The sequence below is a fragment of the Corapipo altera genome, unplaced genomic scaffold (genome assembly GCF_003945725.1).
Source record: "Corapipo altera isolate COAL_440 unplaced genomic scaffold, ASM394572v1 295, whole genome shotgun sequence".
NCBI lineage: Eukaryota > Metazoa > Chordata > Aves > Passeriformes > Pipridae > Corapipo > Corapipo altera.
The window spans coordinates 2,969,349-2,995,337 of NW_020884936.1; the positions used below are offsets into that span (position 1 = coordinate 2,969,349).

General features: G+C 47.7%; 1 protein-coding gene across 2 annotated transcripts in view; it reads right to left on the reverse strand.

The window, feature by feature from the left end:
* The window catches only part of GFRA4 (GDNF family receptor alpha 4), a 76,142-nt gene that overhangs the window by 4,173 nt on the left and 45,980 nt on the right, over positions 1-25,989 (reverse strand). For both annotated transcript variants that reach the window (XM_027660531.1, XM_027660532.1), the window contains exons 2-7: positions 14,085-14,363; positions 11,121-11,201; positions 5,280-5,625; positions 1,587-1,696; positions 634-768; positions 274-431 (exon numbers count right to left, since the gene is read on the reverse strand). In XM_027660531.1, the coding sequence (XP_027516332.1) occupies positions 274-431; positions 634-768; positions 1,587-1,696; positions 5,280-5,625; positions 11,121-11,201; positions 14,085-14,363 (1,109 nt within the window). The remainder of the gene's footprint in view (positions 1-273; positions 432-633; positions 769-1,586; positions 1,697-5,279; positions 5,626-11,120; positions 11,202-14,084; positions 14,364-25,989) is intronic.

A 25,989-nucleotide genomic window follows, 5' to 3' on the forward strand; every position in this document is an offset into this window, starting at 1 on the left:
AAGAGAAGAGAAGAGAAGAGAAGAGAAGAGAAGAGAAGAGAAGAGAAAAGACCAACAGGAGGGCAGAGTGAGGGACAGGAACTTGTAGCTCTGAGCTTGATGCTGGGGAAAATATGTCAGGACGTGCAGAATCAAGGACTCCAGGAGGTGGAGGTTGGATGTCTGTGGCTGGAATGACACAGGTGGAAGAGGGAGCTGAGCTGAGCTGAGGGGGGTGGGAGGAGCCACAGACAGGACCCAGCATCTCCTGGGGCCGGTCCAGCCCTGTCCTACCTTGGTGGGCTGGAGGTGCTCCAGGATGTTCTCCCGGAGGGTGGCCACGGCCCTGTTGGCGTTTCGCTCCTGCTTGTACATCTGTGTGGTGGGGGGGATGGAGGGGGCCGCGGCCGAGCTCAGGTACGTCCCGTTGCCAAAGGCCTGGATGGCGTTTTCTTGGGAAAGAGACGGAGAAAAGGCTCGTCAGGGCAAGGCAAAACATCCCTGCACCACCCAAATGCACCTCTGAGGGTCTTCCCGGCTGCTCTGCTGGCAACCAGGGAGCTGGGCACCCACAGACTCCCGAGGAGCAGGGCATCTCCATGCCCCCGTTCCAAAGGAGGGCCCCCAGGGTGCAGGGATGCCACAGGTACTCACGGAGACAGATGTTGTTGGTGAAGAGGTGCAGGAAGGTCTCACACTCTTCCTGCCGGTTCCCGCTGGCGTTGCAGGTGCACCAGGGAGCGATGCTGGACGTGGAGTTGTCGATGTAGTTGGGGGTGATGGGGCTGCCTGCAGAGGGGAAGGGGTGGAGAAGTGTGACCACAGGGTCGGTGAGATCCCCCCCAAGCTGCTCTCTTGGGTTGCTCTGCTCTCAGCCTTGGCCAAAGCCCTCTGTGAGGGCAGCACAAACCCTCCCAGTGCTGCTGTCGTGGCTCTGGTTTGCTTCCAGGGAGGAGAATCACAACCTCTGTGGTCACCCCACCACCACCAAAGTGTTCAATTGATTAGAAAGTGCTCTCAGTCCAAGGAATGGGCATTTTCTGGGAATTCAGGTTCCCTAAGAACATTCATAGGTTGGGAACCTTAAAGCTCATCTCGTTCCACCCCCTGCCACGGGCAGGGACACCTTCCACTAGCCCAGGGTGCTCCAGCCTGGCCTTGGACACTTCCAGGGATACAGAGGCAGCCACAGCTTCTCTGCCCAACCTGGGACAGGGCCTCACCACACTCCCAGCCACGAATTCCTTCCCGGTATCCCATCTATCCCTGCCCTCTGTCAGTGGGAAGCCATTCCTTGTGTCCTGTCCCTCCATCCCTTGTCCCAAGCCCCTCTCCAGCTCTCCTGGAGCCCCTTTAGGCACCAGAAGGTGCTGGAAGGTCTCTCCAGAGCCTTCTCCAGGCTGAACACTCACAAACTTTCAGGTGAGGCTGCCCCAGGGCGGAGCAGAGCGGGACAATCCCCTCCCTCGCCCGGATGGCAGCGCTTTCCTTGACGCTTGATCCCTCCTTCTCCTCTCCCTCCCACCTCTTTTTTATTCCTTTCTCTCTCTCTGCACCTCACATTTTACTTTAATAATTAAATCAAGCCAGATCTGCCCTCCCCATACCTATGATGCCAGTGTAGGCCAGCAGACAGGCAGCGTAGCTCTCCCTCCGGCACCCGCTGGCAGCCTGCAGGGAGGGCTGGCAGTTGAACTGGAACTCTGCATAGCGGGACCTGGGGGAATCACAGCACAAAAAACAGGGCAGATCAGCAAAGATTTTTTTGAGGGGGAAAAAACAAAAGATACAGAAGCCCACTGGTGGTGTTCGTAAAATCCTTTGGTGCTGTGGGTGTTCCTTAGCGGGTTTGAACCGATACAGTTCTACATTCGCCCACCCCAACAAATCCAGGAGTAGTTTTTGAGCAGGTTCTGCAGTTCATGTTTTATCAGGATTCCTCTGGAACTACGAGAGAGGTGCAGTCTTGGGAGAAATGGTTGTTGTCTGCTGTGTGAGGCTGGTTTTTGAGGGAAGAGCTGTTGCCGGCAGGGAGGGAATTCATTCTGTGTTTGTTGTTTTCAGCTTTGCCTAAAAAGCCCCAACCTTCATTTTTATGCTGATTTGTTGGAACAGGGAATCACCCCTGTCCAGTTTCTCTCTCTTTGAAGACTCTAAACGTAGCTGAGGTCACCTCACACCAAGAGGAATGTCCAAAGGCTCAGACATGGAATGTTCTACCCATCACCAGGGCTGCTCTCCCATCCTCTGCTGCAGTCTCCCGTTCCCAGGAGAAGGTTGGACCCTCTGGAGCCTGTGGAGCAGGTAAATCCTGCTGCCAACCAGTTATTTGCCACCTAATTTTTTAGGGATGAGGCAGTTTTTGGCACATGGTGGATGTTTGGACACTGTAGGATATCTGAGACATCCACATGGGACTTTCAGGCAGAACCTGGTGGAGATCCAGATCCATCTGAACAGGCCTCCCATGGCCAGGGAGGAAGGGACCTCAAACACTGCTGGCACCTGAAAGTAGAGCCCTTTTGATGACAACCTGCAGTGTCTGAAGTGTGAACCAACCTCAAAATGTTTGCTCTGCCTGGGAAACCTCAGGAAAACTGAGCATCTTGCTCCTCCCAGACACCCTCTCTCTTCCAGACATTTTGTTGGTGTTCCTGCTCAGGGTCAGAATTCCAACTTGCACTTTCCTGTCCACTTCTCCTCCTCAGCCTTCTCCTTCTTTTTTTCCTTTTCTTTGTTCCCATATTTGCCCCACACCAACCCCTTTCTCCTATGACACCAGGAAAAACCTTCCTGCCCAAAACATGCCGCTTTTAGAGGAGGGAGATGCTGCTGGCAGATTTTATGTAATTCCATATAATCTGTGTCAGCAGAACCCACCCCTCCAAGCTGGGAAATCCAAGGGGTTACAGCTGGGAAGGAGCTGCAGGAGGAGGACTTGCAGGACAGGCAAATGGAGTATTTTACTCCATTCCTTTATGATTTATTCCTCGTGGTTTCTACACTGCTGGCTCTGACCAGGTCACACGTCAACCCCTTGTTCCTGCTGTGCCTCTGGAGGATATTTTACATTCTACATTCAGAGGCCAAGGGAGCAGATAATGAACAGCTGTGCTGGGGCAGGAAATGGTTTCCAGCCTCCTGGGGGGCAACACTCTCCCCTTTGAACCTCTTCCTCCCCACTGGGCTCTCTTGTCTTGTTAGGGAGAGGGTAGGACCACTTCAGATTCCAGGATCAATCTTCCATTTCAGGTTCCATGGGTACCAGGGGACATCTGAACCAGGGCTGGGGTGGCTCAAAGGCTTTGCATCATTCTTTGTTGTCCTTCATCCACGTTTCTGAGGTGCACAGGGATATTTGTCCCAGTCCATCCCTCCAAGAGGATGCTGCTGCTCTCACCTCCTCTTTGCGAAAATAAAGAATATTTTAATTGTAATTTAAGGATGATGTGCTGGTGGGCAATGGCTGCTGGCAGTTCAGCTTAGGAAGTCCCAAACCCCACAATAATTAGAGTCTGGGATAATGCTGGAGGTGTTGTCCTACACTTGTTCTTGTGTTTTCCTTCTCCAGGTGTCTGTTCAGGGCTCCAGCTGCACCCAGGGCACTGGGCTGGGACCACCACAGTCGGTGTTTTATGGTCTCACATCTCCCACAGACAGATGGGCTCTGCTCCCGGGAGCTGTGTGTGGATTGGCCTTCTGGAATATCAAGGACTTTTGGAGAAATAAAGGGGTGAAAATAGTAGAGAAGGAAAAAGGCTGTGAGTGAGCACACGGGATGGGTCTGTGGGGTTGGATGGAAGCAGAGCAGCAAACCACACTGGCCACAGGCTGAGGGATGGATCTGGAGTGACACTGAGACCCTGAGACTCCTGTTGCAACCACCAGAGCTTAGAATTATGGAATAGTTTGGGTTAGGAAGGACCTTAAAGATCATCTTGTTCCATCCCCCCTTCCACTAGCCCAGGTTGCTCCAAGACCCATCCAGCCTGGCCTTGGACAATTCCAGGGATCCAGGGGCAGCCACAGCTTCTCTGGGCAACCTGGGCCAGGGCCTCCTCACCCTCATAGAGAATATTTTCTTCCTAAAATCCAATCAAAATCTACCCTCCTTCAATTTAAAGCCATTCCCCCTTGTCCTGTCTCTCCATGTGGGTTGCTGTGGACTAGGGGAGATGGACAGTGGGGAGATGGATCAGTGAAAGTGGTTGCAAACACCCCACCCCACATCCCTTCGTGCCTCACACCTTCTGGAAAAAACTCATTGCACAGGATAAGGGGTCTAAGGTGCCAGGATTGGTGCAGACCATCCATGGATCAGGAGACCCAGCTTTGCCACCAAGACCCAGAGCGGGTCTTTCTTTAGGACCAAAGCCGAAAAATCCGTAGAAAAGGTCTAAAAAGCTCCATCATGAACATCTCAAATCTTCTTCTGTCTGTTAACACCTTGTGTATGGGGAAAGGATGTGGGAAGGAGCCACTGGGGCAAAGGCCTGTCAGTGGGATGTGGTGGGAGACTTAACTTTGCCACCGAGACCCAGAGCGAGTCTTTCTTTAGGACCAAAACCAAAAAAAAACATAGAAAAGGTCTAAAAAGCTCCAGCCTGAACATCTCCAATGTTCTTCTGTTTGTGTAAGATACAAGAATATGGATCATGGGAAGGAGCCACCAGGGCAATGAACTGTCAGTGGGATGTGGTGAGAGACCTAACTTTGCCACCGAGACCCAGAGCGGGTCTTTCTTTAGGACCAAAGCCAAAAAAAACCACAGAAAAGGTCTAAAAAGCTCCAGCATGAACATCTCAAATCTTCTGTCTGTTAAAACCTTGTGTCTGGGGAAAGGATGTGGGAAGGAGCCACCAGGGCAATGAACTCTCAGTGGGATGTGGTGGGAGATCCAGCTTTGCCACCAAGACCCAGAGAAGGTCTTTCTTTAGGACCAAAGCCAAAAAAAACATAGAAAAGGTCTAAAAAGCTCCAGTGTGAGCATCTCAAATCATCCTCTGTCTGTGTCACACACCTTGTGTATGTGTCCTTGTATCACACACCCTGTGTATGTGTCCTTGTATCTCACACCCTGTGTATGTGTCCTTGTATCTCACACCCTGTGTATGTGTCCTTGTATCCCACACCTTGTGATACAAGGACGTGGATTGTGGGAAGGAGCCACTGAGGCAACGACCAGTCAATGGGATGAGGTGGGATGGGGGACCCTTCAGGTGAGTGCATTGGGGCTGTCACCAGGGGACGAACCCTTGGGACGTGCCCAAGGGACAGCTCTCCACGTGCACGGGCGTTACCTGCAGACGTAGTTTTCCCGGCAGGAATCCAGCGGCGCCAGGCAGTTGGGCTTGTCCTTGGCCTCGTAGGAGCAGGCGGGGACGATGGTCTGGCGGCGGCGCTCGGCGCAGGCCGTGTCATCGCAGGGGCAGAAGAGCAGCTCGTGGGTGTACTCGGGGGGCACGCGGTCGAAGAAGCGGCGCAGGGCCTTGTGGCACTTGGAGCGGTTGCAGGAGTCGGCGCGGGCCAGGCGCCGGATGCACAGGGACACGTACTCCGTGCGCAGCCGCTGGCACAGCTCGTCCACGTTGCAGGCCTTGGCCGCGTCCAGGCACCGGTTCACCTGCGTCACCTCGTTCTCCGACCCTGTGGGACGGGGCACGGGGGGGGTTGGCACCGAGACCCAACCCCAGTGGCACCACCCCTGTGTATTATATATATTCTATATATTTTATATATTATATATAATATATATTAAATATATTATATACTAAATATGTTATATATTAAATATTTATATATTTTATATATCATGTATTATATATTATATAATATACAATATATCATATGTAATATATAATATATCATATATAATATATCATATATCATATATCATATATAATACATAATACATAATATATAATATAATATATATTATAAATATATTAATATATATAGTATAGTTAATATCGATATTATAAATATTATAGATACTAGAGATATATAGATATTTTAGCTACTATAGATGTTATGGATATTATAGATATGTTATATACATTATAGATATAATATATTAAGATATTATATGATAGATATTATATACATCATATATACTTTATATATTATTAATGCTCTACATGTATCATATAGTACATGTATCATACATGCTATATATAAAATATACATATTTTATATATTATATATTATAGATATTATAGATATAATATATTATATATATACACTATGCTTTAGTATTTTATTTTAATATTTTAATATATAGTATATATACTATATATAATATATAGTGTATTTTAAGACTATATATTATATATAATAAATATTATAATAATATAATTAGAATATATATAGTATAGTTATTATAGATATTATAAATATTATAGATATTCTAGATACTATAGATATTATGATATTACAGATATATATTACATATATTATAGATATAATATATTATTGATATTTTATGATAGATATTATATACATTATATATGCTTTATATATTATTAATGCCATATATATATAACATGTAGTACATATATATAACATATAGTATATATAAATGAATAGTATATATAACATATAGTACATATATAAAATATATAGTATGTATGATATATTATTATATGTGATATATTATATATGTGATATATATTATAAATTATATTATTTTAATATATTATATAGCTGATAATATTAATAAAATATATTAATCACTACATGACTAACATTATAATTAATATAATTATTATTTTAGTATATTATATTAATGACATTATATTAATGACATATAATTATTGTATATTATAATTATACACTATATGGTATAATAATGTATTATTGTATCTTAGAATTAATTATAAGATATTACATATTAATTATAGTATACAATATACTAGTTATATTGCATTAAATATTAATATATACTAATTGTACTGCATTAAATATTAATTATATAAATTATAATTATATTATAATAACATATGATAACTATTAATTATCTTCTCACATTATATTATTTATTATTGATTAATTATAATTATTATATTAATATATTAATAATATTAATGCTTTATATATATGTAATAGATTATATAGTCTATATAGTTTATATACTATATATTGTATATTATATATTAATACTGTATATTATATATATTTTATATATTATATATTACATTATATATAAAATACATAGTATTTATCATTTATATACTATATATTATATACTGTATATTATATATATTTTATATATTATATATAGTTTATACATTTTAAATATTATATATATTTTATATATTTTAAACATATATATTATATCATTCATATACTATATATCATGCAGTTTACTATTCCTTTTGTGCTGGTTTCCTAAAATTTTCAAGGGTTTCTCTGTTTCTGAACTGGAGTGAGAAAAAGGCTGTAACACCTGATATTACCAAAGCTTCTCCAAAGCCTTGAAAGCATTCCAGGTAATGCCATAACATCCCAAAGGAGATGAGGGAGAGGAGGAGAAGATGAAGAGCTGATCTTTTTGAAAGCTCCAACAGAAATTTGGGAGGCGTGGGGAGGGCGGTACCGAGGGAGGGACGGCTTTGGAGGTGGGTGTGGCACTCTCAGGTAATTGGTAATTAGGTAATGAAATAAAAGCAAGAGACTTTGTTGTCTCCGGCACACTTTGGAAAACATTCCTGCATAAAGAGAGCGGTTTTTGCTTTCTAATACTCAAAAAGAGTCTCAGAGGGTTATTTTCCTGCATCAGCCACCGTGGTGAGACCACAACCCCCTCCAAGTTGTGGACCCCAAAACAGTGTCCAGGTGCAGCCCACATTTGTTTGCCGTGTCCTGGCAGGCCCAAATCCACTTCCCATACTTGTTTTTTCCCAAGAGATGCCACAGCCACCCACCAAACCTCACCCCCCAGGGCTCACTCCCCCACTCTCCTGTATTTAATAAAATGAAGCTTTGCTCTCCCCTGGGCATTTTGTAACACTTTTCCAATGTGAACTGGAACTTGAGGCCTGGGAAAACAGGAGCCATCAGGAATTGCATCTGCTTACGGCCACGGCTGGATCCACCAATTGGGATCTCTACTAAAAGACCCTTTTTTTTCCTCAAGTTGCTCAAAATTATGCACCGAGTCAGTGGCAAAGCTGAGGCTGCTGATCCTTGGATGGTCTTCACTAATCCTGGCACCTCAGGCTCTCTATCATGTGCAGTGAGTTGCTTCTGGAAAGAAGAAAACCTGGAGGGTCCCATCAGGCTTTGGTCCATTCCAGGACCTGCCCAGCTAAGCAAGAGCTGCTTGGGTCTCAAAGTGCCACAGCAGATCTCTCACTTCCCCCATCCAGACCAGTCCTGACCAGTAAATCCATGTCCTAGGAAGTAATGGTGCCTTCACAGGATGGGATCAGAGGATCCATCCCCCTTGGAGCCCTTGGGACCTGATAATGGGTCTGCCCCCAGAGCCTTCCCCACCTTCAGCAAAATCATTCTGCACTTCCACCCTCTTAAAGAAGAGGAGAAAGGATGTCCCAGTGTGGGTGGGAGAGCAGGGGTGTGCTGTGGGGACACAGGGATACTGGAGGAAAACGTGGAGCACGGGGAACAATCAGGAAAATAAAGCAGGAATTGTGATGAATGCAAAACAAACAGTAGGAAAACAGGGATCTCACGAGTTTATATGAGGCCAACAGCCTCCTCTGCAAATGTGGGATGTAAGTAAGAGGGAAAGGTCTTCCAGGTGCCCCTATATCCCTGGAAGTGTCCAGGACCACTGGATGGGGCTTGGAGCAACCCGGGCTAGTGGAAGGTGTCCCTGCCTATGGCAGGGGGTGGAACAAGATCTTTAAGGTCCCTTCCAACCCAATCTGTTCTGGGATTCTGGGATTCTATGAAAGGTGTTTCGTGTAGCACTGGCTGTAGGGTCCCTAGAGATGGATGGGGTCTGTTTTATAAAGGGGGAAATGCTCCAGAGTCATGGCAGGAGTGGGTTGGGATATCAGGCTCTGTTTGCTCACACAGGTGAGACAAGGAGCCTCCAAGCATGAGAGAGAAAATAAAGTTGAAGCTGATTTTCACCTCTCTGCATTAAGCCCATGACCTGCAGCACACCAGGGCTTTCTCCCCAGCACAGAAGGATTTTTTTCACTTAGGAAAAATCCCCAGAATGATAAATTCCCAGTGCAGAGTCCAACCCTATCTTTGGTCAGGAGTTAAAACCAGCCAGTCACTGCTGACAAGTGCTGAAACACTGACAGTCTCCCTGACCACTTCAGAGCTGGCTGCCCTCCTTTATTTCCCTGGCATTATCAGATGCTCCTTCTCCCAGCATTTCTTTTTCCCTTCCTGTTGTCCCTGCTGCTTACAGTGAGCTGGAAGTCAAATTCCAAATTTTTCAGGGTGAAGCTTTTGCTTGGGGCGTTCCCACCACCAAATACTTCCCTTTAAAAATGCCCAGAGAGAGGAATATTGTCAGAGCATCACTTTATGCCAGGGAGCTGCCAGCCAACGTGGAGGAAACAGTTCCTTGGAAGGGTTTCATCATCCATTCAGTTCATAAATCACAGGGAACACACTGGATTTTCTCCTCTTCCCACACAACACCAAAGGATGTCCTTTTTAAATCACTGCTACAATTAGGAGTGCAGGGATGTGGCTCCATTTGCACAGATTTAAGAGTGGCCACATATTGTTTGGGTAAAATTTGGTTTAAAATACCTGTTGCTCTTGCTTGGCAAACAGTCATGGGGGTGTTTTTTGTTTCAACAAGTTCTTGGGAATTTTGGGGTTTTTTTCTGGTAGATTTGAAAGAGGATCCTTTGGCAATGCTGATTGTATGGCCCTGGACACTGGACAGGCACAGGGTGGCAGGTTGTGAGTCATGTTATGGAATATTTTGATTGGTATAAATAGGGAAAAACAGGTTAAACCAAGAAAATTCGTGTCCCTAAGTAGATGCTGAGTCCTCTGATGAATCCCTGCTGCTCTGGGCCCATTTGCTTTGCTGCCCAAACGATTTCAGTCTGCCTTAAAAATGTGCTAACCGTGCAGAAAAATCCCCATGCCTGGATTTCCCCGCGCTCCGAAGCCCTGGAGGACTCTTAGAAAAAGGTGGAAAACTCCATTAGAAAGGCCATGACCCAGCAAACAGCTTTGGCCACGCTCCAGTGTCCACGCTCCCATCTGTCAAGTGGAGTCAATAAGAAGAGCGAGGGCAGGGAGCACCTCCCATCCCTCTCTGCTTTGATTGTCCAGGGCTGATGGGTTAATTTGCTCCTGGACAATATTCCTGGCCGTGGCAGGGACTGAGGGCATCCATCAGCCTCAGGCACCTGCTGCTCCTCCTCGCTTGGGTGCCCTCCAGCTGTGCTGCCACCCCAGAGCCAGGGGCACAGCAGGGAAAAGCTGAGACAGGACAGATGTTTTGGCACATCTGCCACAGCACATTACCTGCTCCCAGACGGGGAGTTTTATAACCCAAATCACTGTTGGTAAAGCTCCCTCATGGCTGGTGCAGGAGCTGGTTGGTGATGGATGGGTTGTTGGCCGACCTTTTAACTGCTGAGCCCTGTTTGTGCCCTCCAGGGGTTAAAAGGTGTCAGGCAGCTCTGTTTAAGTTGTTAAGAGGATTACATGATGCAGAGCAAAACAGGGGGCTGAGGTTTCCCTCGGGGCGTGGGGTTAAAGGCTGTGTCTGGGATCAACCCATAGGGTGGGTTTTTGACCTTTTTCTCTGCAGAGTTTGACCCTGTGACTGATGTGGAAGAACCTTTGAAATCCAAGCAGCTCCTGTTTACTGAGCTGTCTGCAGGGCACAGATCATCCACCTGCTGTGGAGAATGAGCCCATTGGAAGACGTCTTCCCACCACACTCCTCAGTCCCAGCCCTTTTTTTTTCATGCCCACACCATAACAGACACAAAAAAAGCCAAAGAACCACAAGTGGTTCTTCCCAGAACGTGTAACAGTTTAGCACAGGAATCACAGGCAACTCCTTAGAAAAGCAACTACTGGGCCTGAACCAGGCAATGCTCACAAAGGATTTCCCTGTCTGTAGCTCTTCCAGAGCCAGTCCCCCCCCCCCCCCCCCCCCACCCAGTAAGAGCAGCTCCCCTCCCCCCTCCCTGCAGTGATGGAGGCCAGGCGGACGTAATCGAAGCCCCTGCTCAGCGGCTCGTAGGGGGAACTCTCCAGGACATTCATTCCTGAGGGGACAGGAGAAACTGGTGAGAGGGCAGCTGAGGCTCCTGAGGGATGGCTGAGGTGCACAAGGCTCAGAGACTGCAGTGCAGGATTGTTTGGTGGCTCCAAGCGCCATAAATAAATCCCCAGAGTTGCAGGGACTGGTGTGTGGCCACATCCTTGGAGAAGGGAGTAGGATGGGACTGTTTTTTAAAAATACATCTCAGCTTTGGAGTGGGGCAGGGAACTGTTGAGTTATAATCCTCTGCAGCTCAAGCCACTCTCCAGGGAGTGTCACTGAGGACACCAGGCTGTGGGCAGGGTTCAAACCACCAGCTCCCTCCACACACAGCGTTTCCATCACCGTTCTTGCTCTTTCCTCTGTGTGCCAACCTGGGATATGGTCCTCGCCTCTTTCTAGGACACGGCCAGGGCTCTGTGTGTGTGTGTGTGACAACACACCCCATATTTATTACCACCTCCCCCTTTCTTCTTGCCATTATTACTTGGCACAGAGCTAATGAGCCACAGCTCCCGCAGGAGCTTCCTCTCCTCATTTTTGAGTCTCTGGGAAGCTGATTTTGTTCACAACGGCCTGTACTGCCCTGTCATCCTGATGGATCCCACAGAATATTACTGAAGCAAACAGCTCAGCATCAATTCCTTGCTTTATTAGACATTTGGATGGATGTGGAACAGCAGCTGGGATAAAAGGACTATCAAACCTCACGCTCCGGGCATATGCTGATCTCCAGGAAGAAATGGCTCCCAGGATACACAAGGCCCTAGAATTACCACAGGTGCATTCCAAGGCAGCTTTACACCTTCATTGAAATATCCTGCATCGTTACCCTCCGGAGAGGGGCCCATTTGTACGTCCCAGAGTAGCAGTTTTATGTCCTGATGACAAAGCACCTTTATCAGAGGATGGTTATCAGGTTGTCATCGTATTATTGTGTCTCTAAATGGGAAGGTGGCCCTGAGTAAACAGCGTGCTTTGCAAATTCCCTGAGCACACACTTCCACGATTGTTTTTACAAGAGGGCTTCTAAGAAGCTTTTTGCAGCCTCCTGGGTGTGTGTGAGTGAGAGACAAAGCTCTGTGTGGGTTCCTTTCTCAGTCAATTAAACGCGTGAGGACTCCGGGACTGTTATGAAATGTATCACCCCGGGGAAATTAAGGCAAGGAAACCACAGGTTTGGGGGGTGAATCTGCACTGCAAGTGACCTCAGTCATGAAAAAAATAGAGCAGAGAAGGGGGGCAGAGTCTTGCCAGCCTCTTAAAACAACCCTCTCACAGCCATCCCAAAGGTGGAAGTCCCAAGACTCTGGGAGGAAGTTCATCCAGCCCATTCAACTTCTATCCTGCACCTGGAGACCCACTCTTGGCCTCTGCCAGCCTCTCTCTCCTCTTCCTTCTAGTGCAAGGTGTCCCTGGCCATGGCAGGGGGTTGGAATGAGATGGTCTTTAAGGTCCCTTCCAACCCAAACCATTCCACATCCCAAAGCTGGAAATTCTCCTGACCCCACCATCCCACAGAGCCACGTCACAGATGACCTGTGGCCAAAGTTTTAGCCATGAAGGTCAGCAGGGAAGGAATTGTGACACAGCCCATTGAGATGAATGTCCTTGGATTGCCACCTCTTCCCCAGGTTGCACTTCAATGGAAACTAATTCATCTGGCATTTTTAGGGGAAAAATCAGATCCTGGAGGGTGCTGAGGCCTCTGATGTCCCCAGTTGGTTCATAGCACCGTGCTCTGCACCCTTCAAGCTGTGGCACCTGAAAGCTTTCCAGGAACTTTATCAACCAGTTCCCATTCCCAACCAGTTCCCATTCCCAACCAGTTCCCATTCCCAACCAGCTCCCATTCCAGAAAGCCTACGGGTTGTATTCTCCATCCTCTTCGTCTTGCTTGGCCTTCTGGCCCATGGCCTCACCCCTGCACTTCTCCTTCCAGGTTTAATCCAGGAGTGTTTTATTAATCTATTTCCCAGCCCATGGCTGGAAGGGCCTGTTTTATTCCCCATTTTAATTTTCATGGTGCATAAAACACTCCTCGGCCTGACAAGGAAGAGTTACGGCCACCGAGGTGCGATTTTATGGCGACTCTTAAAACCCGTCAAAATCCAAACTTACTGAATCCCGGCTCTGGGAACACTTTAAATTCCAGTTTGATGTCACCAGCCCCAAATCTTCGCTAACCCAAAGACACTGGTGCGTTCCACAAGCTCCAAGAGGGTGAATTTTTTTGAAGTTCAGGCTGTTTTTTTCCTCGGTGCCTGTGCTTTATGGACTGTTCCTGTGAATTCCACGGCGCTTGTGGTCTTGGTTGACATCCTTAGATGCAAAACATGCCGTGCATTTCCCCCAGGAAAAGATCTCAAGGTATATTGGGAAAGTCATGAAAAAGAGGGCAAATTAAAAAAAAAAAAAAAAAAAAAAAGAAAAGGCAGGAGGTGCCTCAGGTTTTCAGGGTTGTTTTGCCCAAAATGTCATTACCAGGGGGGTCAGTAGAATCATGGATATCTTGAGTTGGAAGGGATACACCAAGATCAACCAGTCCAACCCCTGGCCTTGCACGGACACGACAACAATCTCACCCTGTGCTCCAGAGGATCATCCAAACCCTCCTGGAGCTCTGGCAGCCTTGGGGTTGTACCCACTGCCCTGGGGAGCCTGGGTAGTGCCCAACCACCCTTTGGGGGAAGAACCTTTTCCTGAGATCCAACCCGACCCTGCCCTGGCACAGCTCCAGCCATTCCCTTGACTCCTATCAGTAGGTCTTGAGAGGAAACAGGAGGGTACAGAAACGACCTTGTTTTGCAGGAGCTCTGCAGAGAGCTCCACAATCAACTCCCTCTTGGGAAGGCCACCAGGAACGAGCTCCCTGCAGAGGACTGACCTTCCATGAGGGTGTGGTGGATGCTCCAGTAGACACTCAGGCAGTGCTTCTCCTTCTTCATGCCCCTCTTGCACTTGCAGCCGTAGAGCTGGCTGGAGAGCAGGGCTGTCACCGTGCTCCGGCACTGGCTCTTGGCGTCGGGGCCCAGCTTGTTGGCCCCGTTCCCGGCGATGCACTGCCGCAGGGTCCGGAATTTGGCGCTGCACACGGGGTCGGTGGTGCACGACTCGCCGGCCTGCAGGCAGTCCCTGCTTGAGCCCACGGCTTCTGCCATGCCTTCTGCAAGGAAAGCAAAGTCACAGGATATCCTGAGCTGGGACGCACCCACCAGGATCATCCAGTCCAACTCTCAGCCCTGCACAGACACCCCAACAATCCCCCCGTGTTCCTTGGAGCATTGTCCAAACCCTCCTGGAGCTCTGGCAGCCTTGGGGCTGTGCCCACTGCCCTGGGGAGCCTGAGCAGTGCCCAACCACCCTCTGGGGGAAGAACCTTTCCCTGAGATCCAACCTGAGCCTGCCCTGGCACAGCTCCAGCTGTTCCCTGGGTCCTGTCCCTGGTCCCCCCAGAGCAGAGCTCAGTTCCTGCCCCTCCTCTTCCCCTCCCATGGAATTTGTAACTGCAATGAGGTCTCCTCTCAATCTTCTCTCCTACAGGGAAGAGGTGTGAGGGCTGTGGAGCAACCTCAGGCAGGGAATGGATTGCGTCTCCCACAGCCTCCTTCCTCTAGGCTGCCCAGAGAAGCTGTGGCTGCCCCTCCCCTGGAAGTGTCCAAGGCCAAGTTGGACGGGGCTTGGAGCAACCTGGGCTAGTGGAAGGTGTCCCTGCCCGTGGCAAGGGGTGGGACTGAATGACCTCGACTTTCCCTTCCAACCCAAACCATTCCACGATTCCATGACAGGGTTAGCCTGGTAGCAGGATTACAAGTGACAGAATCATTCCTGGTACTTCCTCTTTGCTTCTCAGAGCACAAAAAAGCTTTCCAAACCCATTCTCCTCCCCGCTCTCTCCTTCATTCCTGCTCTCCCAAGTTAACAGCAGCCCAACCCTACGGAGACCCCCAGCCTCTCCTCCTGGCACACGAATTCCCTGTACCTACGCCTCCCTGGAGCTATGAATGGCTCTGTGTGGGTGTTCTGACATGGAGTCAGCCCACCTGTGTCCCAGGAGTTGGCCCTTGTTCCCTGTCAGCACATCCCCAGGACTCCCACTGGGTTTGTCTTGGCTTTTTCCAGGATTTTGGAAATTGTCTTCAGAGTTACTCGTGAAAATACAAAGGGGTTTGTTCCCCATTTGGGGAGGGGGGACCAAAGCATGGGAGGAAGATGTTATTTCCACGTGGACATCAATAAATTAATTGATCAGGGCTCAGTGGAGCTGTGTCCCAGTGCCTGGAGCAACCCAATTCCATGCTGTTAATTGCTAAAACAGGCTGGACACATCCCAGCTGAATCCTTAGGGATGTTCCCACCCCAAGGCTCACAACAAAGACAGGGCCAGAGGCTCAGCTGTGTTCAGCAGGACATGGTGGCATCCAGGTGGTGGAGAGGAGACGGGGCCAGGACCATGGGAATGTCACCCCTTCCAGCTGGTGGGATGCTCTGGAGTGGGGTGACATAGGCTTGGGGAAGTGCTGAGGAGGGAAACCTGGGTTATGGAATGGGAGAATCAGTTCCAGAGCCTGCAATGTAATTTTCGGATCCTTCTGCACTGTAAAAACAGAAACAACTGCCATGACCTTGAAGGAGGATTTCTCAGACACCTCCCAAAGGAGCTCCCTGTCTCTGACATAACCTGTCTTCCTTTTGGATGGGAACCAGACGGGTGAGGATGGATAAGGATGGGAACCAGAAGGGTGAGGATGGACAAGATGGGGGCACCTTCTGCTTTTCGAGCCACCCCAGTGCCTGTCACTGATGAGACCCAAGTTAGAAAATATTAGAAAATCCTCCCTCCTGAGAAAACTGTGAGTCCTTGATCTCCATCTCTGAGGGTTTCATGGAATCTCTGCTCTCTCCAAGATCTGCTGATCTCTCCATAAAGTCCCTTCTTTTCACCTTCCACCTGCCAGCTCTCCTTAATTTCTGCACCTCCCAGTCCGATGTTTGAACCCGATAAAACCATCTCTCCTCCCTCAGCAGTCTCAGAGTGTTTGCTAAGAAGGAGCTGCCTCTGCTGCTCTTGACTAGAGCAGAAAGCAGCAGCTGGAGTGCAGATATTTCAGTGATGTTTATGACAAACTTTGGATGAACCCATCGGGAGGTTTCCTCCCGAAATATCCCGATGGCATCTCGAATGCAAAACCTTTCATCAAACCCCAGACCATTTCCAAGTGCCTCGTGGCCAATGCCAAGCTTTCAGGTATTTCAAATCTCACAACACCTCGGATCCCAGTTCTCCCACCCCTGATTTATTCATAGACCTGGTTTATGCAGCACTCAAGGCTTGTTTGGATCTGCCAAATGTGGAGGGAGAAATTATTTCCAGCATGTAGGAAACTCTGCCTTGGGCTGTCATATATTGAAGAACTCCGAAAACAAGGAATGAGTTTCCTTGAAATATCGTTTGGGCTGCAATTTCACTGAGATCCATAAAATATCTGAACATATCCAAGCAGAATCCGTAGGAATAAAGATGAAAAGTGCTTGGCTTATTTCACCCTGCCTTTCTCCAAAGGATCTGCTCTGGATGAGGATAAAGCACGGCAGGTTTTATTCTGGAAGAGATGACTTTGTCAGTGTCCTGTCAGCTGCTGGAAAAGTAGGTTAGAGCAGAAATTATGACCTTCCTTCCCCTTCTCCACTTCATGAATTGCAGAAGATACTCCCCAGGATGGTTATAAACACAACCAGCCTGTAAAAGCTGTAAAACACTTCGGGATCCCACTTTAAATAAATCAAGCAGATTGACCACTTGAGAAATTTTTAAGTAAATATATCCTCGGGCTGAGATTCCCTCCGTGGAACAAAGGCCAGGGGTGAATATTTACGGCCCAAACCCATGGCATAGAACGCCCCCAATTCAGATTTTATGGCAGGGAGCGTCACAAATGCTCCGTGACCACGTCACTTAAACCCCAAATCGTTCAGGGGCTTTCATTGTTAGAGGTGTCTTTGCAACTGAGACAGCAGAACACCACGTTTCCCTCCTCTCACGGCCCCTCGGAGAGGAATTTTATGCAACATTAAGACAGAGCCTTTTAGGGGGGACAAAAAAATAATAAATCTCTGTGACTTATAAAATGGATGGTGCTCCCTACCAGGCGGGACAGGAGCAATATTAGGTGTTCTCTCCCAAAAGATGGAGTGGCCTCTCTGCTTTTTGCCTTCCAAAATAGCTCCTCGTGGACTTTGTGCCGCAGGATTTTTGTCCTCCCTGACCGAAAATCAGGATGTGCGCCCGGCTGGGTCTTCCATGCCTCTGCTGTTCTACCAGCAGCCCTTCCAGCTCCCCCTGCTCTCTTTAAAAGGCCATTTGTCTGGAGTTTTATCCCTCTCTTGTTGCTAATTTCACGCTGTTTACGGCGGGCAGATGGAGTAATGAGTTTATTTTCCCATCTCGGGCTCCACATCTGTCTCTGCTCTCGGTGACACTCACACAGAGCCGCTTCTCCTGTGCAGGAGTGAGAGGGAAACCTGGTTCTTCCCAACTTCACAGACCCTCAGTTCCTCTCATGCAGTCTTATTTTGCTCACCAAGAGGTCTGACTCTCTTCAAGGAGATGGCTTCCTTCCTTGAGGAAGTGCAGGTGGGGAGTAAAGAAATGTGAAGGTGACCCCGTGTGGGCTGGAAATGGTGAATAAAGTGCCTGGAGAGCACCAAGGTGAGATCCTGCCACTCTCCCTTTCTGATCCAATCAATGCTTTGGCTTTGGATGTTTTAGGAGGAACCAAACCAGTTCATCCCCGGGTTTTGGGATACATCCCACTCCCCACCAGTTCTTATATGTATTAGGTGTGAATATTTTTACACTGTTTTAAGGTGTTGAAGTGTGTACAGGGAAGGGAACAGAGCTGGGGAAGGAGCTGGAGCAACAGGAGCAGCTGAGGGAGCTGGGGGGGCTCAGCCTGGAGAAAAGGAGGCTCAGGGGGGACCTTCTGGCTCTGCAACTCCCTGACAGGAGGGGGGAGCCAGGGGGGGACGGTCAGGCTCTGCTCCCAGGGAGCAAGGGACAGGAGGAGAGGGAAGGGCCTCAAGCTGTGCCAGGAAAGGTTCAGGTTGGACATCAGGAGGAATTTACTCCTGGAAAGGCTTGTTAAACATTGGAAGGGGCTGCCCAGGGAGGGGGTGGAGTCCCCATCCCTGGAGGTGTCCATGGAATGACTGGATGTGGCACTCAGTGCTCTGGGCTGGGGGACAAGGTGGGGATTGGTCCAAGGTTGGACTCGATGATCTTGGAGGTCTTTTCCAACGTTAATGACTCTGTGATTCTGGGATTCACACACAGCCCTCCACAGTGATAACACTGTCATTATTTCCATGACAAGCTGTTGACACCAAAACATTTGGTGTTTGCTTTCACAGTATTTGCTGCTAAAACAAGAATAACCTCCCAAAATCTCCAAGAAAGCAACAGGAGTGGTTTATTATTCCTTTAGCTTAGTTTCCAGCCTTGTTCTGCCTGCAAAGGTGGATGGATGTCTTCATAGAATCACTGAAGGTTTGGGTTGAAAAGGACCTTAAAGACCATCTTATTCCACTCCCTACCATGGGCAGGGGCACCTTCCACTAGCCCAAGTGGCTCCAAACCCTGTCCAACCTGGCCTTTATTCCAGATCTGATCTTCCAGCCAGCACATAGTCCATGTAAATGCCTGGGAGAGGACACTGCAAGGAATTTTTGCATCCTGTGCTGGTGTGAGAGACACCTGCAGAAAACAGGGTTCTCAACAAGAAGTGGGCACCAGACCATCCTTCTGTGTCCAGCTGCTAGAAATGGCCATCACTGGACAACCTCTGCAGGTCAAATTAAACCAAGCCCCAAATTAATGTGCTTTCTAATAGAGAACTGTAATTTCAACTTCCCCAGAGCTGCCAGAAACAAGTTGTTACACAAAGTCCTCCTGGAGTGAGAAACTATGGGAAATGGAGTCTCGAAGATATATTCCCAGTATTTCCCAAATATCCATAAACAAAGAGTGATAAATAGGTTGGGATAGAGATGAACGAGGTCAGGTGGGCAATGCAGGTGGTCCCTGCTGAACCCTGTTTGGACTGTGGGGTTTTTATGCCATGACTTTCCAGCCAAATGCTCAGGATTGTGTCAGGAACAAACTCCTGTGCACAGCTCAGTTTTCCTTTCCCATTTGCTGCTGGAATAGCTGCAGAATGGGCAGAGCAGCCCCAATAAACACTAGTGGTCCTTCCCTCAAAACTTGCTCGGGAACAGCCCTCCCGGGAGAGGCCACACACCTCGTTCAGAACTCACCACTGCCTCCTGGATTTCGTGGTGCCCAGAAATCCCCTTTGGGATTTCCAAGTTTCCTTCTCTTCCCCGTGTCTTGGCCTGTTCTCAGTGCACACTCAGTGTTCCCTGAACACTATTTCCTGGATGAGATGAGAGAATCTCACCTGAGCAGGACACCACCAGGCACCTCTGCGGGCACGGATGGTTTTACCAACACAACAAACACAAACACTCTGAAATCCCACACTGCAAACCCATCTTTTCCTAGTGATCCCTCCCACTTGGGGAGGTGGAATTTTCTGGGAACACCTCAGGAATGTGAAGTCTGAGGGTGTCAAAGCCACACCGGAGAGTTCAGACCAGCAATGTGCTGCGTGTCCTGAGCAGGCAGCAAAAATGTGCTGCTTGGCTCTTTGCACCTCCAGCTCTGGCCTTTTCTCCTCTCCCTTTCAGGTCTTTTGTCTGTGTTTGCTCCAAGCAGGACTTTACAGGAGCTGAGGAAACACAAATAACCACAGTAACATTCACTAAGTGTTTCCTTCCCCTCTAATAACTGACCCACACAGGAAATAATTTACTCCTCGTGGGCAATCAAAGCCAGAAGGAAACACATTCCTCTGACCTCTCTTCCCGCTCATCACAGATTTCTCCAGGACACCCAGATGCCCTCAGAGAAGCCTGAAAACTCGAGATGTCCTGCAGGTCAAGACCCCTCTGTGACAGGAATTTTATTAGGCAAGCCATGGAATCAGACAATCAGGGAATGGTTTGAGTTGGAAGGGATCTTAAAGCCAGTTCCACCCCCTGCCATGGGCAGGGACACTTTCCGCCAGCCCAGTTTGCTCCAAGCCCTTTCCAGCCTGGCCTTGGACACTTCCAGGGATCCAGGGGCAGCCACAGCTTCTCTGGGCAACCTGTGCCAGGGCCTCCCCACCCTCCCAGCCAGGAATTCCTTCCCAGTATCCCGTCTAGCCCTGCCCTCTGGCAGTTTGAAACCATTTTTCCTTCTCCTGTTGCTCCATCCCTTGTCCAAAGTCCCTCTCCCAGTCTCTTGGAGCCCCTTTAGGCTCTGGAAGGTGCTGGAAGGTCTCTCCAAAGCCTTCTCTTCTCCAGGCTGGACAACCCCAATCCTATCTCACTGCCCTTTGACACTTTCAGGAGGATCTTTTCTGCCTTGTGAGGACTCACAATGCAAAGAAGGACTAAAATATTATGACCACAAGTGTGAAATGAAAGCCTAAGAGGGCTCAAGTGAGTTGGGTTTTAGACATCTGAGATGAACTCAATAATCCCTCATTTTCCTTGGACAGCCCTGGATCCCTCTCAGCCGTTTCCCAAGAGGGCAAATGTCACTCTGGCTTTGATGAAACCTGAAAAGATGAAGCCATTTATTTGTCTCTCACCAATTCAACAACTAGAACCTGGCTGGGAGAAAAAAAAAATTAATAATTGTGGGTTGGGGCATCGATTGTTGGATTGTGGCTGCAAACTTTCAAGCTGGGAGAGAATCCAGAGCCCTCTGGGTGCCTGTGGTCTGGGGAAGTCACATCGTGTCTCCGTTACCCTCAAGGAGAAAAGAATTCATCACGAAAACCCCTCCTGATAAGTTGGGGTGAAGTCTCCCTCGATATCATGGCTCTCCTCCACTCACACATCCTTTCTGACAGGGCTTCAGCCTTTGTTTCCTAAAGATGCCCCCGGAATGCCCCCATCCTGCTGGACTGACTCAGCCAGAGGAATCACCAAATCAGCTGGAAAAAATATCCCCCTGAAAAGAAGAGGAAAATCAGCCCAACATGCTCAGTGCATGACCTGGGTGCAAATAATTGTGTATCTATTCCAAATATTTGTGTCTCTATTCCAAATTATTGTGTATCTGTCCCAAATAATTGTGTGTCTGTCCCAAATAATTGTGTGTCTGTCCCAAATAAATTTAATCTCTCTGACCAGAAATGAGGGTTAAAACTGGAGCATCCAAAAATCCTTGTTATTCTGAAATATTGGGTGTTTCATAGAACAGGATACAACAAGTTTTGGCAGAGAACATGATCCATGCCACACTCATTCCTGTAAAAATTTGTGGACACCATGATATTGAGGTGTTGGGAAGCTCCAATCCCTGATTTCTGCTGGAGCAGAGGTGCTTCCCCCATCCCAAAGTTCACCAGTTGTATCACCAACAGCAGGGTTGTGATCATGAGGATCTTAACACCTAAAAATAAGAATCCCATCCCATGGGATAAGTGGGATATCAGCTCCTTGTGTGTCAAGATAAGAGCACATCCAGCTGGGAGCACTGAGGACAACTGGGGTCACCAGGGCTACAGATCTCTAAAAAATTAAGCAGATACATAAAAGACCACAAATTCCACTTAAATCTGACTTTAAAATGTCCTGGCCAGTGGTAGAGACATGAAGATTCTCTGCTGAGCCACAGTGAAGGAAATTTAGACCCAACACAGCTCCTATTTAGGTCTGACTCTGGCTGGGTCTGCTCAGTCATATCCCTTTGTCCTCTTCCCCCTTTCTGACCTCTCCTGTTCCTCCTCCAGAGCTCTCCCAATGTGCTGGGCAGGGCTCAGCCACATCCCTGCTCACCCTAAAGATGATGAGAGTGAGGAAAAAAGGTTGGATTCCATGTCTTCTTGTGGCTTCAGGTCTGGCATTTGACCTTCACATAGAATCATGGAATTATTTAGCTTGGAAAAGCCCTCTAGGATCATTGAGTCCAGCATTGCCAAGGCCACCACTAACCCACCTCCCCAAGTGCCACATCCAAAGGGCTTTTGAAGACTTCCAGGGATGGTGATTCCACCATTTCCCTGGGCAGCCTTTTCCAATGCCCTGACCATATTCCAGTGCCTGACCAGACTGCTGGAGAAAGCACATCCCAAGGAAGGTGACTCAATGAGAATACTGAGGATTCTCGATGTCCAAAATGATCTTTACTCTTCCGATTAGGCTGATCCCAAGAAGACATTGTGAGCATCCCAGAGAGGAATCCTTTATTTCCTTGGATAGCCACAGCACAGTGAGGCAGTGGAACTGCAGATTCCCTGAATCTCTTGGAAAGCCTTAACCTGATCACTCCAGAAAGCAGGGAAGAGAGAAAAATGTGTGTTTGGAGAGAGGGTTGTGGAAAATGCAGTGAGCACTGTTCAAAATTCCAGCTGATGGGAACATTTATGGACTTTCCAGCTGTTTTGCTCTGAATGTGTATTTATTGCTGCCATTTTAGAGCAACTCTTCCCAGGTTATCAAAATTCTTGGAAGGAAAGCTGGCATTGGAAGGGGAGTTGTTATCACTCCAATTGGATGAACCCAGAGTGATTTAAAAAGGATGGGAATCACTGGGAGTGTTCCACACAGAGTGACTTCCATTTGTCCTGTGACATTTTTTCCTCTTCTTTGATGTCCCTGAGAAGAGAGTGCGACACATCAGAGCTCTCAACAGTGAAAAGAACCGTCCTGGGGAATCTTTTCCTAAAATTTGACCCCAGTAGCCCCAAAGACAGAAGATCATTCCCCACTGGAGGGGAAGAAAAGGATGTTTTGAAGCACGTTGCCACACTGAAATGTGGCAAAAAAGGGGTATTTTTAGATGAGAAATGGAGATTTCAAAAAGGTCACAGAATGGTTTCCTCAGAGCCCAGTCCAACCTGACCTTGAATATTACCAGGGATGGAGAACCCACCACCACTCTGGACAACCAACCACAACTGCAGTGCTGATGACTTGCTTGGTGCCACCATGACCTTGGTCACCAGCTGGATTTGTCAGAGAGAAAGGAAATGAAAATTCCGTGTCCCTGATGTAAGTGTAAGGTAAAAAAATACAGCAGGATAAAAGTGTGAGGTAAGGAATAAGCAGGAGGATAAATGTTTAAGGTAAGGAATAAGCAGAAGGATAACAGTTTAAGGTAAGGAGCATCCTGCAGGTGCAGGAAGAACATGGCAAGGGTGGCACAATCCTGTGTGGAGACATCCGAAGACAAGTTGAGGTCTGTACACAGGGAAATTGGGAGAATTAAGGAATAATTTAATCACAGCGGGGTTTGTGCCATCAGCAACGTGCTGGACACTCACAAGTCTCCCCTCCTTGGATCATGTGCTCAAATTAATTATCAGTAACTGCCAGGGGGGTGATTTTCCAGTATTTAGAGGAAAGGAAGTGCTCTGTGCTCCAGCTCCTGGTACAGGAATGTCTCTGCTGCTTCCAAAGGCTGCGTTTCCCAAGGCAGAGCAGCGATAATGGAACATCCTTTAAGTGCAGTCCCTGAGCTCTGACACCCCCAGGGAGCTCAGTGTGGGGGTGTTTGGGTTTCCTCAAAAGTCTACACCTGTAACAAGATTTATCTTTAAAAGGAAAACTGTGACTGAGACTGGAGAACACACTTTCACCATGTTCTCCTGCTCCCTGATTCCTCGGCCAAGCTGAGAATTAAACCCTTTTCATCTCCCCCTTTGGCAAAGAGAAATTCTTCTCACGTTGCAGTTTCTGCTCATCTACCACTAAAACAGCATCCAGGGGTCACCACCACAGAGCCTGAAGTAACTGGGCTCCTCAGACATCCTTTGATTTCCCACATGTCTTTTTATTTCTCTGTCTGTGCCTCCAGATCAGCTCAGCTCCCCAGCCCAGATCTGGATAAACAAGGCAGCCCAATTCTCAGCTTTCCAAGCAAAAAATTTCAGCTGAGGAACAATCAGTGCCTTCAAGGTAGCCTGCTTGAGTCCAGCAGAGTGAGATCCGCATCTTTCTCAGCACCTGGAGTGGTTTTATACACACATAAAATCAAACAGCTGTGATTTTTTTAACTCCCTTGGCGCCGCTTTGCTTCAAATCCTTTGACTGAAGAATTCACCAACTTCGAAACATCACCAACTTCAAAACTTGAAAACTCCTGTAAATTAAGTGTGGATTGATATAAAAAAAAAAAAGTGACCATTTCTGGTCAAATAAAGGTTTATTGTTTCTTACAGGATAATTTAATAGAAAGATCTCTAATAATGCACTCCCAGAGTACCCTGGACAATCCAACATTTGACCCCATCATTGCTTTTTCTCTCCAAGGTAGCAACTATTGACACATTTCACGTGTATCCACTGATCCATTTTCTGCATCCCTGGAAGATTTGTGACCACTGCAATACATTTTTTCACAATCTCACAGATCCTGTAGAATAACTCAGGGCTGGAGTATTGACACCACTCATTTTTGGATCTGTGCTATCGATTACAGAAAGCTCTGATCTGGAGGGATATACAATTCCCAAACCTTCTTCCAGTGGCACTGTTAAAAGCTTTTTTTCCCCTTTTCTCTCTTGATGTGGCCTCTGGAAGTTTATTCCCTACTGTGTTTGAGGTGAGAGGAATCTCTCCCACCAGTTTTGCACGACTTGTGCTCTTCTCCACACCTTCTTCAGGAACAGACACCTCAAACACTCTCAGGATGGTGCCTGTTCTCAGTTTTCCAGGTTTACACACTGCCCAGACTCCGTGGATGCAACTGGAAAAGGAAAGCTCAGCACCCTTCTGCCTTCTCACAGGTGGATGAGCTTTTCCTTTAGGAACGGTGAATCTGGGCTTCATTTTTTGTTGGGATCCATTTCCCCCACCTGAATATTTTCCTTTAACATCCCCTGCAGCAAAGACATCCTTCTGGACATGAAGATGCTGTTTCCAGAGTGTTCCAGGACACCCAGTCCACAGGAATTCTGTCACACTGTCCTGAGTCATTCACAGAGGGATTTAGTGGCCAAGTGGTTCATCTTCAAGGTGAATATTCAAGGGGCTCTGAGCAACGTGATGTAGTGCCAGATGTCCCTGCTCACTGCAGGGGGTTGGATTAAATGACCTTTAAAGGCCTCTTCAAAACCCAAACTATTCTATGAGTCCATGGCACAACTTGCCCAAACTGAAGTGTTTGCCTTCTCCTCTCTTTGGCTTCCCAAAACTCCCACACTGGCAGCCCTGTTTCATTTGAAATCCTTCTTCATAACACCCCAGAAAGACCAGGCCTCTCCTTTAATTCCAGGAGCCAAACTTTGCAAACCTTTCTTAGCTGTCCAAGCAGCATCTCTGTAACCCCCTGGCTTTGGCAGAGTCTGTGTGGATGTCAGTTCATTTATACTTCCTCCCAAACCTCTCACATTTCTGATTTCAAATCAGATTTCTCTTACCATGCCCTGTTTTCTGACCCTTTTTCTGTTCCCCTCAACCTCAACCTGTTCCCCTCATTCCCTTCAAATAATTCTTGCACTTCCCTGTGGAGGTTAAAACCCAGAGGGAAACTTGTCCGAGGAACATCTCCCATGAGGGGCATTGGAAATGCAGCTTTTCAAACTCTCCTTGCTCAGGACAATTTGCAAAGAGCCAAAAGGGGGTAGATCACAGGATAAGGGAAAACATATCTCCAGCCGCTGCCTTCAAAACATCTCTCTCTGCACACGAGGGGAAATATTCCCTCTGAATATTCCTACGGAGTTATCTGGGATCTG